Raw genomic sequence first — 17,248 nt, forward strand, 5'->3', positions numbered from 1 at the left:
TCGTGCACGGCGAGTGAGAAGAAAGGAGACGTGCCAACAATCGGGTCGCCATGGAGACATTTAATAATTCGGGATGATTCACAGCAGAAGTGACAGACGTGGTGATGTTTCAATAACAGAATATTTACATGTATTACAAAGAGGCGATTTCTACAGATCAATGATTTCCCCAGGGGTCTTTCATGTAAAGCACTAGGTGGAGTGGAAGTATTGGGGAGTTTATATTAGAGCTTTAACATTTGGAAAACATGCAAGGACTTGAATTTTAGAAGTCCCCGAGGCTTGAGAACCGGTGCAGGGAGGTCAGGTTAGAGCAAGTGATGCACAGCTCTCAGCCGTTCCTGATTTGTTCCTAGCGACACACCTGTACTCGCCCGCGTCACCTTTGACTATACTTGTTATAAAAAGGTTGTGGAAGCCTACCCCACTTTCCTCAGAACTGAACCGCGACCCTTGGACCAATTTGCCATCTTTATACCACTGCACTGTGGGCCTGGGAGAGCCACGCACTAAACATTGGAAATAGGCTGCCGTTCCCAAGGGTGCATAGCAGTCAGAAATACCTTTGATGAACCTGGGAGGCCCTTCCACCACCTGAAATTCAAAAAAGCTGCCTGTATATTTGCTCCTCAATAGCAATTCTTCCTTCAGACTGCTTACAGTCACTTTGCTTTGCCTGGCTGACAGAGCAAACATTTCAGAATCTCCCATGGTGAGGAATCCTCGGCAAATAGCCTCTCCCACAGAATTCACAGCTCGGCATCTATACGTTGCACTGTCTGAAAGACTCACGTTTCGAATTCTAAGGGTGTGACTTCCTTTCTCCTCATGAATCACATATTTAGCATCATCTGGCTCAATACACATATATTCTTTATACCATTTGACGTCTGGAGTTGGGATGCCTATGACTGAACATTTGAATACAGCGTCTGCATTTTCCGGAATTCTGAAATCACAAATGGGCATGATAAAGCGAGGAGGCATTTCAAATGCTTCGAGATCAATTTTTAAATCCCTGTCTTCTTCCCTGCTTGAAGCCATATTGGCTAAATTCAAGGGAAGAACATCGAGACTCACGATCATGCTTTTATGATCAGGAGTAAATTCAGGAACCGTGACAATTTTCACTTGCTTCTCAAATTCCTGAACGTCTTTTTCACCTAGTTCAACTTCCAGGACAATTTCTTGGGGAGAAGGTGTTCTTGATGCGGTGGTGTTTTCCAAGTGAAACTCCATGACATGCTGATGTGTGACCGGAGGTGGCAGGGCTACTGCACTTTCTTCCTGAGCGATTATGTCGACGATTGCAAAGCTCTTTGATTCCCCGATGATGTTGACAGCATGGCACATGTACTCTCCCCTGTCTCCTTTTTGCATGTTAGCAATTTCCAATGACCACACATTACCCACCCTTTCCATTTTGATTCTTTCATCTGGCTCTAGCAAAGATTTATTTCGATACCACTTCACATTGGGGACTGGAAGGCCTTCAACTTCCACAATGAAGCCTAAGGTGGTATTTTCAAATAGCTTCCTTCTTGTGAGAGGCTCAAGAAAAGAGGGGGGCATTTCGTTGTCTTTTGGTTCAATGGCTTCATTGGGTGTGCCAAATGAATCAGAGCGCCATATATCGTACGCCGAACTTCTCTCCCCTGTGGGTGTTTGGAAAAGCTCATGGGGTGAACTATCTTCCCTTTGCATTTTGGCTGGGTGCCCTTTAAAGTTTTCAGGGGCGTTTGGTCCCCCAGTAGGAACAAAGTATCTTTCAACTGTTTCTCCACTTATAGGCGTGGAGTACCTCTCCAGAGCCTCCCCTGGGGGTGTAGAGTATCTCTCCAGAGCCTCCCCTGGGGGTGTAGAGTATCTCTCCAGAGTCTCCCCTGGGGGTGTAGAGTATCTCTCCAGTGTCTCCCCTGGGGGTGTAGAGTATCTCTCCAGTGTCTCCCCTGGGGGTGTGGCATATCTTTCTGCTCCCTCACCTTCAGAAGGTGTTGAGTATCGTTCAGCAGGTTCCTCTACAGGTGTGCTGTACCTTTCAACAGACTCATCTACTGAATTAGTTGAGGCTTGCTTAGTAATATCCGAAGGAGTAATATACGAATCAGGCGATTTTGGAGATTCAAAATGTTCAACCGATGACGGTGGAGTATAAAACTGATCTAACTCCGAGATGTCATCACTGCTTGTACTTCCCACATCAATGGAAACATCAGATTCAGGAGAAATGGGTCGCCCAAGCGATTCTTGTCGTTGGTTGTAATATTCATACACGGTGTTGAAAGTGACTTCTTCAACCTCCATCGAAGTGATCGATTCACGCTGGACAAGCTGGGCCTTGGCTCCAAGGTCTTCAGTCACAGGAGCCTCGTGCTTTCCAGCAGCAAGTAAGTATTGTGCCAAGGAGCCCCCAGATTCCATGACTTCAACTGTACCCCCATCGTCCAGTTTAGGAAGACTCTCAGAAAGAGACGTTTCTGTCTGTTTGTCAAACGTGGAGGCAGAAGTTTCATTTTGAACTTGAATCTCGTCAGGGCCTTTTTCTTCTCCGGGGCCATCATTTTTTTCACGGACTTCTTCCTTTGGAATCTGGAGGTGTTCAGTCATCAGGAATGGGAAGCGTTGGTCCATGGAGTGTTTTCTGTGGAGCATGTCAGCTTCCTGGACATCATCGCGGTGTTCATCCAAAATTCCATGAGCATGTCCGTGTGTCCCACCACCCTGCCCTTGAAATGCTACGACCTCTGTTTCTGAAGTGTCTTCATCCTCCGTTCTGCAGACCTCTAGTAGCTGTCGCTCACCGGCTGCTCTTTTCAACTGTGAAATGAAACTTGGACCTCCATTTTCTAGAGAACTGCTTGTCTCCAAAGGATCGTTTTCTCCTACACCGGCAGGTGAAGGCGGATGGAGGGCATCTGACTCACTCTGAGTTTCTTCGGGAAAAGATTTAAGTGAAGGGTCTGTTTTCACACGGTCGCGCTTTTGTTCCTGTACAGACAGGCTTGCTTTTTTCAAACAGAAGACATCATCATCAATCTCGCTCTCCACCAAATTCTTATCTAGAAGCTCCTGGCGGGAATAAACTACTTGATTACTCTTTGTGTTAGTTTGCATATTTTCAGATTGTAACACTTTGGGCCTAGGGGTGTCTTCTTCATAATATATTTCCTCCTGTGCTTCAGTTTCTTCCTGTCGGACCTCCTTGGCGGGATCTCCTATGTGAGAATACATTTGTTTGAGATCAAATACAATGTGCTCAGCATCATTTTTCTCAGAGGCAGGATGTTGGGTCTTAAAATAAGCTGCTTCTGACTGCTCACTTGCAAATTCTTGGACTTTTATATCTGCATTTTCTATTTGAGAGTGAAACTGTCTTAGGTCAAATGTAATAGGTGCTTCAAGCGCAGCCCTTTCAAAACATACAGATTGATCTATAAACTCAGTTTCTTTCTGTTCCTTCTCTTGTTCTTCAAATTCTGTATAGGTTTGAGAGGAAAGCAGTTTCAAATTCATCACAACGTCATCTGAATCTGATTCAGATTTGGAGCAGACCCTCTGTGCCCCACGCATTTTCAAACGAAGGTCGCAGGAAGGCTCACTGGGCCAGGATTCTCTCGGCTTTACCGGGAAGTTGTTGTCATCCAGAGTCCTTTGAGGAGTGCCAACAAAGGATTTCTTGGTGGGTCTTTTTTCTGGAAGTCCTTTTTCGACCCGTTGTAACTTTTCAAATGCGATAATTCTATGCTTCACCTTTTTCCCTGGGTAGTGTCTCTCTTCACCAAAAGGGTCTTCGTCTACAACACCAGGTGTGTGTTTTGCTGTGTCACTATCCGATGTGCTCTCAAAGTGGGTGCTCCGCACATTGTCACTTTGGTCATATTCTTGGACATTTTCCTTTTCGGCTCCACCAAACTTCTCAAAAGCATCTCTTACTTCTTGCCTAATTTTAGCTTCACTGAAATCATCATCAAATGGATAAACAGTCCCCCCTCCTTGGTGCCACTTTCTTAGTTCACCTCCTCGTTTCTCTTTCCCTCCCCGTTGGCGTTGAAGTTCAGCCCGGCTCAGCTTGTGGCTGTTTATGGACCTGGACATGCCTCGCATCAACCTTGGTAGTTTCTCTCTAGAAGACGTGCAACACACCTGACCTTTCGGGTCAATCTGCTCAATTGTCTCAAGGCTTTGATAATACTCCCTTACAGAATATTCTTTTATATTCAATGGGGGAGGAAAAGGCCTCGTTGGAAAATCATAATAACGAGCCCGTTCCGGTTCTTTTTGAATGTGTACTTGCTGATCTTTGGTGGAATACGTCGAGTAAGTTCCACAAAGATCGTCCGGCTGATTGAATTCCCTGGGGGCCACCGTTAGATTGGAAACACTTTCCACCATTCCTGACTCGTTTTCAGCAACACACACATATTCTCCAGAATCATGAAACTGAATATCATTAATATATAACCTGTGACTACCATGAACTTGTTCAAACTGAAATTTCTGACTCTGCTTTAGAAGGATTCCATTTTGCAACCACGCCACAGCTGGCCGAGGCTCACCAGATATTAAACATTCAAGTAATATAGAATCTCCTTCTCTACATACGGCATGCTTTGGCATTTCTTGTAACAGTTTTGGAGGCTCATTAATGATGTCAGGCGAAAATTTAAATTTGTGTTTTGGTGAATGAGTAGCCCGATCTCGAGCTGTTGCTTCAGGCTCCGCCTCAATAGGTTGAAATTGTTCTCTTGATTCTTTATCCTGGTCCGGGGTCGGAGTAGCTGCTGTTATCTGAATTTCCACAGGAAAGGAAAGCAATTCTGTGTCTGCAGAGGGAGGAAATGGCGGGTTGGTTTTTAAAATTGGGCGATGTTGCTTGCCTTCTTGTCTGAAAGATGGATGCACGTCTTCCGCTTGGTCAAACATCAATGCCAACTCTTCTTCTTCATCAGTATAATCCTGGAACGCCGGGACTTTTGCTGGTTTGGCATCATAGATTTGTTTAACTTTCACTTTAAGCACACCAGTTGTTTTTACGGTTCCATATTGGTTAAACAGCACGCAGGTAATAGAACCTTCATTTTGAGGCAGAACAGAAGAAAACGTTAATGTTGAATAGTTTTCCAAGGTATGCAGGGTGATGAAGCGTTGATTTCGTGGGATTGGGATGTCATTGTTATACCATGTCACGATGGGTGGAGGATAGCCTTTGAAATGACATACAAACTTACAACTGTCTCCTTCATTAACTTCTTGAGATTCAATCTCTTGTAGAAAGGAAGGTGGGCAGCGCTGGGGATGTCTCTGGAAAGAATGTTCAACAACTCTTGTGTTTTTCTCCTCCTGTTCCATTTGGAATTCAGCCATTTTTGTAGAAGTAGATTTTCTCAATTCATTTTTGATCAAATTTTCACTATCTGCACCTTGATTTTCTTTAACACTGACAAGTGTACCAAAGAAGTCTCTGGCAGATGGTATCATTTCAGACCCCTGTTCAGGGGTCTCGCATATTTCTTCCTTCTTCTGTACATTAGTGATGGACACAGATGACTGTCCAATTACCGTTTTAGTGACAGTTTCTTCAAGTTGTTCTCTTGCTGGAGCATTTTCATTTTCTAGAGTCCTTTTATATACATGGTCTTCCGGCAGATGTCCTTTTATAAATATGTTCTGGCTCATTCTGATTTGGGTCTGGAGAAAGTCTTCATCGACAGGAGTTTGAAAGATGGCAGGAGGTTCTCCAGATACTAGATTTTGATTCATTTGATCGGGAAGCGCTTGTGCATTCGGGGCAATACCTTCCGTTACATTATTTCCTTTACCCCTGTGATCAGCTTGATCACACATAGATCTGCTTTTTATTTCCTCGCAAGGTAATATGAGATCTTTATCCCCCACATTCGTTCTCAAAGTTCTTCTGCTTATGTTATAGGGCACCTCCACGAGAGATACTTTCCGTTTTTCCATTAGCGTCCTTCTAGCCTCCCGTAAACGCCGCAATTTCATCTTGGTCTCTTCATCCAGGAAGCTTTCGCCTACACTAACCCACCCTCTGACATCAGACTGACGCTCGAAATATTCTTCATCAAGTGTAATATCTGTTCTCTTGCCAGGAGTTACTGCCTTGAAGTGTATCGTCCGCATCATCCCCTGCTGCTCCACATCTTGCTTTTTGTTAAATGGGGAGCCTGTAAACCTTAGGTCAACCTTTATCTTCTCTTCCCTTCTTTCATCTAAAGCCTCCAGGTCTTCACGCGTCTGCTCTGCCCTTTTCAGAAATTCTACATATTTTCCATCTTGCCCCTTTTGGATAACATGCAATGATGCAGTTGATTCAGCTGACCCTTCACTGTTCATTGCTAGTAATCTATAACTTCCAGAATCTCTGTATTGGACCCTTTGAACCTCTAAACGAGAACAGTGATTATGCAAATCACTCTCTGTTTTTATCACCCTGCGGAGACCTGTTGGGATGGGCCTATTGTTATGAAACCAAGTCATCTCCGGAGTGGGACAGGCAATTAATCGACATGTAAAAACAGCTGGTTCCCCTTCTAAAACATATGTAAACATAAGTTTTTGGGTGAAAGAAGGCTTGAAATATTCAGGCCAGGAGCTCGTGGACAATATTCGATTTGCATGTCTTTTGGCCGCCATGGAGCCATGGTCTAGGTCTTCGGAATCTGAAAAGGCATCACGTGTGTCCCTGTCCAAATGTTCGGATTCCTCTTTGGAGAATAAGCCTGCGGGGAGTAAAGTATAAAGCATTTTACTATTTCCCATAGTATTCCAAAAAGTTGAAAATAAATGAAATTGCAAAATAGAAAAGAAAATAATTTGCATGCTACAGATTCTCACAAATCCGTAAAAAATTCACTCACCATATTTGTTCGAATAAACGCAACATCATGCTCTGTTTAAAAGATTCTGACACGAAAACGTTCGTTGTCTGGTCTTTTCTTCAAACGGTTGAAATTTCTTCTTGAACAAGCAAAAATGCATTTCAAAATGACCCGGTCCTGTGCACATTTGTTTTGAGATCAGGAAAGCTTTGTTTTTTTGTATGGCAAAGAGGGAAATCTTACCTGACTTGCAGAGAGTGGAATAAACGCCCATTTTGATCCTTCTGATTGTAGATTAAATTATTATCGTTTTGAGAATTAATTATTTTAAAATATATGCAAAAACCATAATCATAAATAATTAGGTAAAATAAAATGAGAAGGCGTTTATTCGAACTAATACAGATATAGAGTCACATGGTTATGCAAAGAAACGCAGGCAATCTGGATCACATAAGCCAGCTATCTGCAAGCCAGTGTAAGAGACATATCAATGTTAAAGTGATGAATGTGAATGAAGTGTAACTGTGAATGGGAATGTAACATTTTCACACATCCTGAAAAACAGTGTTTCAATCTTAATTCATTCGGGACATTGCATTCGGAGAATGGCAGTTAGGTGATTGTCTGTTGTTCAATTCAATTCACTGTGATTTTGACAACAAACTTCTACTTCAGGATTCCATGCACTAAGATGACAACTTTATCTAATACAGGCTTTTGAAAATGGTTGCATCCCTAAAGTGGAATATGGCTAATACATTTTAAATACTAAATCTTACATTACCATAAAACAAAATTACGGTGAAATGCATGTAACCATCAGCATACTAAATTGGGCATGCAACATACTAATATATACTCTAAGAGATATATTTGTACATCTATACCATTTTCCTCAACAGTGCTAAGTGAAAAAAGGCCGCTCAAGGATTCTATTAATCCTTCAGAATTTCTACTCAAGTCTCACATTCATTTTAACGATACCTTTCATCTCCACCTCAATCTGCTGCTCTATCCTCTCGTGCATAATTGATTCAGGGGCTAAAATGAAAAAAAAAAACATACAAGAGATTTAGTGATTGCATCCATTTTCCACATTGATTCATGATTTACAGGATTAAACATTCTTCTCTTAGTTATAGGAGCAAAAATCCCACCCTCAAGTGCACCAACACATTCATGCCAAATGAATCCATGATACAACAATGTTGACAGAAAGCTTTGAACACATTTTTATTTTGAAGTTCTCTGACTTTTCCATTTTTAGTTCCATCATTTCCCATGCCTTTAACATGCATTCAGAAAAGCAGTTCACAAAATGAAGTTATATTCTTTCCTTTTTTCTAATGTCCTCTGGATTCAACAATTGCTAAGAGACAGTCTTTTTTAAAAAAGAACATGCATTCTCTAACCCTAATTTCAATTGACAGCTATTCTCAATTCTTTTCCCTTAAAAAATGGAGCATTTAGAGTAAATACTACTAAGCAGTCCTTTTATTTAAATCCTATTTCAAAGCTCCAAACTATAAAAATACTAGTTGTATATAAAGGAACAAAACAAAGGCTCTTCAACTCCGAGTGGCTTTTACGACACTGGGGACAGGCACTGTCTTCAGACACAGTCATCTCGGGGCAGCTTCATGGTTGGGGACGGGCCCCCATGATGTCCTCACGCTTCTCTCCCTCTGCTGCTTTTCCAGGAGACTTGACTCCAGGTTTTCCGGTTCCCTGCGTTCTTTGGCACGAAGTGAAGGTCAAGCTCGATGTTTTCTTTGATGATTCGCTTTTGACTTCTTGAGTCCTTTTAACTTGTGACCCTTTGAGTGTTTTGATACCTTTAGTGTCTGAGCCCAGGGTGATTTTGGTAACTGCTCTGGTGTGCGATTCCTCTGCTAGGTAAGGATAAAGTCAGGAAAAGGAAGACATTAGCTGTGCTTGTCCAACACATGCTGAGTTGAGAGAAGATGAAATGTTGTTAGGATGAGAAGGAAAGGCAGCATGTTAATTCTAAAGCCGATATCTGATTCTGCCACGTGTATTATACGTCTAAGGACGCCATGAATAGACTTTTCATTCGAGTTTTGCAATTCTCCTGGACTGGTGGATAACTATGTAGACTATGTGATACCCACCCCCAACAACAACAACAACAACAAACTCACTGCCACTGAGTGAATGCCATCAACAGCGACCCTAGAGCGCAGGGTCGAGCTGCCTGCATGAGTTCTGAGACGGTAACTCTTCACGGGAGTAGAAAGCCCCATCACTCTCCCTCTGAGCGCCTGGTAGTCTCAAGCTGCTGACCTTGCTGACCACAACCCAATGTGTGACCGTCACACCACCAGGGCTCCCCACGTAATGTTACTACGGACTGGTTTACGCAAAGTTCGCGGGGAAATGGAATGAAAGTTAACGCAGCATTTTCCCCAGGAACTTTTTTGAAGGCTCCTTGTGAAAGACTGCCCTTTTGCTAAATAATTGGACGACTCTGTCCAATCCTTTCAAGCCTCACAACCTGGAAGCAGCTCATCTTTTAACCTTCTTAGGTAGAAGGAAGGCAGTCCGGGCTTTCCAAGAATGAGGGGTTCATGCTCCAAGAACACTTTATTAGTACAATCGATTGGAACGGGCGGAACTGGAGCTCTTGGGATGAAAATATCAGCTCAAAGCCACCCTGAGGACATGATGCTCCGCCCGTAACACAGCACAATGTCTTTCTGAAGCTCCACTTTCTCCCACCTCCACCACCCAACCAAGTCTCCGTCTGTTGCTGCAGAACCTGTCACAGCCGTCACTGACGTGATTTATAGAGGACACTTCCAGATCCAGGTGCACTGTGGGAGTAGAGTTGCTGGCTAACCAGCAGCCAGTGACATGGAGGGCCCTTCCCGATGGGGGCCATGTTCATAGAATTTACATAATGCGACCTCAGTTCTGGGTGGCTTCCTTGAGTAGGGCTTTGGAAAAATAATCAGAAAGCCGTGATTAAGAAAGACACAGCCGCCTTTGGCTGATTATGGGAAACGCAGTAAGTCCATTACAGATTCTCTCTACTGAGCAAGAAGGAAGACCACCATTTCAACATTCATTGCGAAGGAAACTGGGCTTCCTCTGTTCATCTCCCACACCTCAAAACAGCAGGTCCAAGATCGGGGGAGTTTGAAGCCACCGCTCCCCACTATACCCTGGAGATGCCCAAACGTCAACCAGCTTCCTCCAAGGGCATACGTGAGGCTCTTTAGCCTGCAGACACAACATACAAGCTTCTACAGGCAGAATATAATTTTCTCATCTCATTAGTATCTAAGAAGAGAATCTGTGAACTAGAGGAAGATGTCTTCCCTGGCTAACACAAATTAATCCGTGCCCTTCCCGACACTACAGAGATGCAAACACCACAGATAATTCCACAAGTCTAGGAGGACCCGAGACTGTGAAAGAAATAGCACTTACTGAGAAATACCGAGAGAGCCCTATTATTTTCAGTGACCTATATTTTATTTCCACAGCATCCTTATAAATGGTCAAAACGTCTAGATCAGAAAGTAGTGGGTGAAAATTGCTGAGCCTCGTACTAGTGAAACAATGCAATCTAAATTTAGCCCCGCGTCAGGCACAATCCCGAATCCCCAGTCCTCTCGGAGCTGTGACCTTCTAACAGTCTTCATTTCTCAGGTGACGCCCTTGGTCAAGATCAGAAAAAAGCGGCAATAGGGAATATGCATCAATTTTCTGAGCCTCGTTTCAAAGTCAAACTTTATAAACATTTTTTTAATTAATGACTTGGCTGACTTTCAGAAGTCACTTATGAATAAAGGGCTAATTTATAGGCATTCTAATTAATATACTCATTGATTCAATTTGCATGGCAGAAGAGCTGCATAAGCAATGAGGATGAAATGGAGCAAGTCAGAGCTAGAAATCAAACAAGCACCTTCTACTCTTAGCACCGCCGATGTCGCCGCCTCTGCAGACCCCGTGTGTACCGTGCAGCTGTACAGGCCTTGGTCCACCCGCCGAACATCACATATGGTGAGCCCTTGAGCGCTGCCGTCCTGTGTCTGCCTCACCCTCTCCGAGGGCTCGATCTTCACACCTTCATGAGCCCACGTGATGTCACCGGATGACTCCTCTTCCAAAACACAGAGGAACTGAGCAGTGTCCCCACACTTCACGGTGAGGTCCTGGAGGGGCAGGAGGATCCTTGGGGCCTTGCTCGCTGCCTCGTCCCATGCCTCAGATACTTCAGGGCTTTCTGCAATTTGGGAGAGGGACGCCGTGTGGTGCAGCTTTATGTCTTGGACGGCTGCGGCTGTGCGGGTCGAACTTTGAGATAGACTTTCCAAAACCTGCACTTGGTAGCCATGTGATGATCTCTGAAACGACTTAACTTCCTTTTGGGCTAGTATGGTCTCCTCCTTTGTGAAAGAGGACTTGGCCACTGCCTGGGACTTGGTGGATTCTCTTACATCTTTCCCAGAACTCTGCCTAGCTAGGGCTTGCACTGTGTAATCAAGTGACAAGAAAAAGAAAAGGATATTAAGGTCCCAGTGGTGTCACCTGGCTAGGTTAGTAACACAAAATGCCATGGAAGATGAAGGTGAGGGAGATCAGTGGCACTTGGAAATCGCATGCCGGATGCAGTGTGCTCTCGGATGTCTGGATCACACGAGAATTCGTTCTCCGTGGCTGATGGACGAAAACGGCTCATGCAGATGCCACACAGCGTCTGTTTCCTCCCTTCTGTGGCCGTCTCCGTTCTCCAGAGCGACACAGGACCTGTCGCCCTCTCTCTTGGCCAGCACTATTTGGCCCATCATTTGCCTACCTTCCACCATAAACTTGATCAAACACATACCAGCAAGTAGACCTGGTAATGATGCAATGGTGTGTAGAAAAGGAAAGCATCGCAGGGAAGGTGCAGCCGCACAGGAGAATTGCTAGTTCTATCATGTGCAGGAGACCGCGATTTCGGACATGGGTTTACCCATAACTGAGGGCATAAAGGGCTCACTGGGTGTTACGGTATTAGTTTGTTATGGCCTGAGAACAGTTAGCAAGGAGACAAATGGCAGCGGTTTTCATTAGTAACGGGGAGACGGAGGGCTATGCAGCAAATCAAAGTCCTTGCAGAAAGCTGGGTTTACCTTTGGGACTCACTGCGAGTGTAGCTGTACAAGTTGCTGCCCCAGCACTACTGGCTGCCTTGCAAGTGTACCGCCCAGCATGCTCTGAGTAAGCATCCACCAGAAGCATTAAGGCCAGGCCTGTGGACTCCTCAAAATGGATAACTAGATCTTTTGCTGGCAGAATGGGCTGCTGGTTATGAAACCACTGGATTTCTGGCTTGGGGATGCCAGCAACCCTGGCATGAAATCTGACTGTCTCCCCGCTGTGCACCCTGAGGCTTGACAGAGGCTGGATGAAGACGGGCTTTTGGCCAAGGGACGCCTTCTTAAGTGAAACTGCTGAAGAAACATGCCCTTGGGAGTTTGATGGAACTTCTTCGAATGGGCTAAATCCTGAAAAGAAGCATGCCAACTTTTAATGCCTTACTCTGCACCAGCCCAGAATGCATTTGGAGTTGCCTACCAAGCTGGGACGCCTTTGAGTGGCAGACTACATGCCCGTCCACCCTTAATGCCTGGTCCTGGTCTGTCACGACTGAGCCAGGGTCACAGAAGCTCACATTCAGTCCTCAGACCCCACTAGACCGAGCACGTCACGACAGTGTTCCTGATGCCCAGAGTGGAAGCGGCATCGGCGCTGAGGTCTCTTTGCTGAGGTCTCTTTAATGCTTTCCCTTCTGATTTTGGGACCAGTTTTACTCTACTGCAATCTACCACTTTAAATCCATTGTGAAGAAGCACCGAGTGATAGTTAAATGTTTAAGTTCAGGTAAAAAGCGAACGTTGATTTTAATCCTTATGTATTTGTGTATACTTCACGCTACACAGAGAGTATTCACTCAGGAACAAGCAAACAAACCAGACTGACTGACATAAAAATATCGTTGTCCCTATTTTGAAGAAAAGTGCCCCTACTGCAGAGAAAGTGGTCCGGACTGCAGTTTAGGAGCGCAGGTAATGGAACCGTTCCACCACCTGAGGCCCTGACGCTCAGGCCTTCTGTGATGACGGCGAGCACAGCGCACGGAGGGCAGACCCGGAAGGGTCCAATGTTGCTCTGTGCCAGCATGACTGTGTCAGGCCCGCCCGGTGATGATCGCACGCTCACACTGCACAGTATAATCTACCTTCAGCCCCGCCAAATGAGAACATCAAAGTACTCATTCCTTTAGCACATTCCTCCCCATTCTGATGCATGCTGATCAGGAAGCACGAAGGCTGGGAATGACAGTCAGACATTATAAGACATGATGGAGACAAAGCAGGACAAGGTAACAAATGGTGTCGCATGGTTCATAAGGGGGCGGGGGGAAATGGAAAGTGAAAACATTGCAGATAACGTGGCAATACCCAGTTGAGTTACAAGAGAGTGGCAGGACCATGATGAATTACGTGACCTCGTTAGGGACAGTTACTGACACGGTGAGATTAGCTCGATCTTTAAAAGCGGTTCTTCGAAGTGTTTGACTCTACCTTCTAGTCTCAAGTTGGCTGTGCTTGATACTTGGCCGACAGCGTTGCTCGCGACAAACGTGTAGATTCCTTCATCTTCTGGGTAAGCTTCAGCAATCTCCAGTTGGTAAGTGTCTTCAAACTGAGTCATTCTGAAGAACCGAGATGGCTTGATTTGCTTGTCCTTGCTGTACCAAGACACCTTCAGATCTGCGTCACAAAAGAAAAGGAAATACGTAAGTCCCCCAATGGGTGGATGTGCTTTCCTTACCAGCACACACGGTGTTCTTCTACAATCAGAAATGCGTTTCACATTTAGCAAGCGTGACTGCAGGACTTCCTCTGGGGCATGCCCCACCGGCTGCCATAGGATTGCTTTTTGTTTTTAAGAAGGAAACATCATTTTAGGAAAATGTTGCCTGTTACTATGTTACTGAACTGGATGAAGTGTTGGAAATTTGGGAGGTGTCGATAGAGCCTTGTCATACATTTGCTTATCATGCTGTGGATGCAAGGAAGAGGTCCTGATCGAATCAGTGACATTCAACAATGGTTAGTTGTGAGAAAATTCATCACCACGGGTTTGATTTGGGATTGTCGCCACCTCTTGGGGCAAAAAGTGAGGACAATCTCAAATTTTTGTACAGAAAGATAATCAAACTGATTTGAGAGTTGAGAAGAGCAACATTCTACAATGTTTACAATAAACATCCTTGAAGGCCAGGGAGAAAACTCTCTTTATTATCAACGAACCAATGGCAACGAGCTTCAGATCAGCAGTATCTATATATTGCTACATACATATGCAAATCATCTTACAGAAATAATATTTTTTTAAATTAAAAAATAATATTTTAAAATCAGGGAAAGACTCGTGGAATTTAGGTAGCAAATGTATTTGCTTGTTTTTCAAAGTGGCAGTTAGACTAGATTATAATGAAGTATAAAAACAAAACTAGCTATTTCCATATAACGATTTCAATCATCTTAAAGGGATACACAATAACAAATGATAAAAAAGGAAGGTGAAAGAACTTGTAATACATGTATGCTGTAACAGTGTGGGTAATGTGTGCTTTAAAATGCAATGTGCTCGATTAAAAATGAACCCGGTGAGTCAACAGTGGACTTAAATGGAGTTAACTGAAGTGTTCGCTCAACCTCATATAACTTTGTCACGGCTGCTCTTCCTGCCTCTGGCTACATATTCTTCAGAGCATTGCTCATTGGAGAGCCGAGAACAATTTCCTGCATCCCAGATGGAGAGGATGGAATCCGGGGGCTAGGACTGTTCTTCCAGCCTTGCAATCACATTGTGCACATTCATCTCCTAACCCACTTTTTTGCAGCTCCAGCACCGACTGCACTGTCTGGCATAGAGCAAGAACTCGGCCACTGTTGGTGGAATAAAAGAGTAGATATTTAACGGAATGATGGAATCCACCCATGCTAGACAAATTCGTTTGTGAAGCCAGCTCTTTCTCTGAAGTACGGGAAGGACATTGGCTTTGCACCTGTAGAACAAACCCTTTGAAGTGTTTCCCCAGCGGCAGGAACCGGGATGCCCTCGGCCACAGTCCTTTTCATGCCTGTGACCAATGAGCAGAGTCATTGGCTCTGGACTGGAGTTTTTCTGCCAAAAATAAGGCAATTGCCCACTTTTCAAGGATATGATACCTAGGTCTGTGCACTCACCCATCCATCGATAACCCTGGTCCTCATAAGCTACAGTCTACTCCCCTAGTACTCCTCTGGGCGCAAGCTGCATGTTCTGTTTTGCAGGTATTTATAATCAGTTGATAGATAACAATATGCTAATAGTAGTTCTGGGGACTGAGCCAAAGAACAAACATATATTATCGATGTAGTAACATGGACCTTGGCTCAACTTCCTCATGTGGCTGATAAAGAGATGTAAATCTTGAGATTGATGCAAACAAGCCCTGTCAACACTGCTCATAAAACAACTAGCGAGGTTGATATATGTCCTTTATTAAAATGGATTTAAAAGTGAATTTTAATGCAATAATATCTTAGTAGCATGACTCAAGAATTAAAGCTTCACATTGCTATAGAAAGCAAAAGTACTCCATAATAAATTCTAAGTGAATTGCAAATCTAAAAATGTCTATGAACTTTACTCAAGATGGAGTGAAAAAACTATTACATAAATTAAAAAAGCTCCAGAGTGAAACTCGAGGAACCCAAACCAACCCCACTGCGTTTGTGTCGGGTCTGCCTCAGCCGCTCCAACGGGAAAATCCCACAGGGAGCGCGACTGCTCTCTTTTGCTTCCTAAGAGCAGCTTTGGAGTTCAACCTACTGAAATTTCTGTTTGTAGCCCAATGCTTAACCCCCAGTGCCACCAGGGCTCCTTAAGTTACAGAAGTGAAAAATGAAAACAGCCTAGTCTTTCAGTTTAGAACAAAGAATATAAAGTCATCTAAAAATAAATGTAATATTTTTAAAGAAGTCTATGTAAAGGTATAATGAATAGCATGATGACCCTCATGTATCCTTAATCAGGCTTCAGCAATTACCAACTCGTGCTTATTTTTATTGTATCTATAATCCCCAAGTGCTTCACTTCCCAGGATATCTTGAAGCAAATCCCCGATATCCCATCATTCTATTTTGCTAAATAAATGGTACTTAGCAACATTATTTCTGGAGAAATATTTCTAGAGAAACCTTGATGCTACACACTCACTGCCATCGAGGTGATGCCGCCATTGTGACCCTATAGGACAGGGCAGGAGAGAACTGCTCTTCCGTGCTTTTGAGACTTAACTCTTTATGGGAATTAGAAAGCCCTGTCTTTCTCCCAAGGAGTGGCTGGTGGTTTTGAACTTCTGACCTTGCAGTAAGCAGCCCAATGTGTAACCAGTGTGCCACGAGGGCTCCAGCTGCTCCACTAAAACTAGGAACGTTTTTATTTTAAAACTCGACAAACTAGCTGTATCACAAATTTTAAAATTCTATTTTTCTGCCAGCAGGTGGCACCAGAGACCTTCGATAGAGTAGATGACCTCTAACAGCTAGGGATCTTGTTTGATGGTTCAGACAGGATGAGTTCCAGAAAACATGGGGCAGAGCCATTTGAAGCCTTGTGATGTTTTCCAGTTTGTACAAAAGGGCTTCACTTACTTCAAGGCAATATATGGTTAGAAGAAGCTGTGTAAATATTTTATTGAATACATTTAGTTTCCATCACATGGAAACACATCTACAAGAGTGTGTTAAAATCTTTAGATGTGCACCCACAGTTAATGCCTTCACACATTAAAAAAGCGTACGCAGGCATTTAAAGGATCAGTCACACGGAAAGGATAGAGAATTCCTTCTATCCCTTCAACTGCATTTTGGAACTCCTTAAAGGCAAAACTGTAGTCTGCTGACTAGATTAAATACCCTTACAAAGAAAGGTAACACTACTTTAGATGGGGTGTGTGTTTAGAAGAAAAATTTCCCCCCCCAAAAAAATTCAAGTAGAAAAAAAAAAAATTCGGTTCCCTCCCAGCTCTCCAGTTGGCTGAGTGGCTCTGAGCAAGTCAGCTTCTCCAGCTGTCGTGAGAATCAACTGAGATTCTGCCCTGGTTCTTCACCGAGCTACTCCATCACTGCAGCCGAATTAGGGGTCTTTTCCCGATTCCTCTGCTTGCTAGCACGTGTTCTCAGCTTCACACCCACGTTTCTGGTTTCCTCAAAGAACCCTTTAAAAATCATGTGCTGTTTGTGCTTTGGTTAGTATTTTAATTCACTGTTAAATGCCTGAGAGCATTGCCCCTGCACTTTCTTCTAAAAATGTCAAGCTTTATTTTGCAT

The 17,248-nt window shown here is 43.8% G+C and overlaps 1 protein-coding gene across 2 annotated transcripts in view; it reads right to left on the reverse strand.

Moving 5' to 3' along the window:
- Positions 1 to 17,248, reverse strand: part of TTN (titin) — a 315,644-nt gene that overhangs the window by 247,819 nt on the left and 50,577 nt on the right. Inside the window, exons 44-46 of one of the 2 annotated variants that reach the window (XM_045294585.1) lie at positions 13,445 to 13,633; positions 7,827 to 7,883; positions 41 to 6,740 (exon numbers count right to left, since the gene is read on the reverse strand). In XM_045294585.1, coding sequence (XP_045150520.1) covers positions 304 to 6,740; positions 7,827 to 7,883; positions 13,445 to 13,633 — 6,683 coding nt within the window. In that variant the 3' untranslated portion in view covers positions 41 to 303. Of the gene's footprint in view, positions 1 to 40; positions 6,741 to 7,826; positions 7,884 to 13,444; positions 13,634 to 17,248 lie in introns of those variants that run through there. The other variant, XM_045294579.1, reaches the window with a different exon arrangement.

The sequence above is a fragment of the Echinops telfairi genome, unplaced genomic scaffold (assembly GCF_000313985.2).
Source record: "Echinops telfairi isolate 266 unplaced genomic scaffold, ASM31398v2 ScPeMD7_3;HRSCAF=10, whole genome shotgun sequence".
Classification (NCBI taxonomy): Eukaryota; Metazoa; Chordata; class Mammalia; order Afrosoricida; family Tenrecidae; genus Echinops; species Echinops telfairi.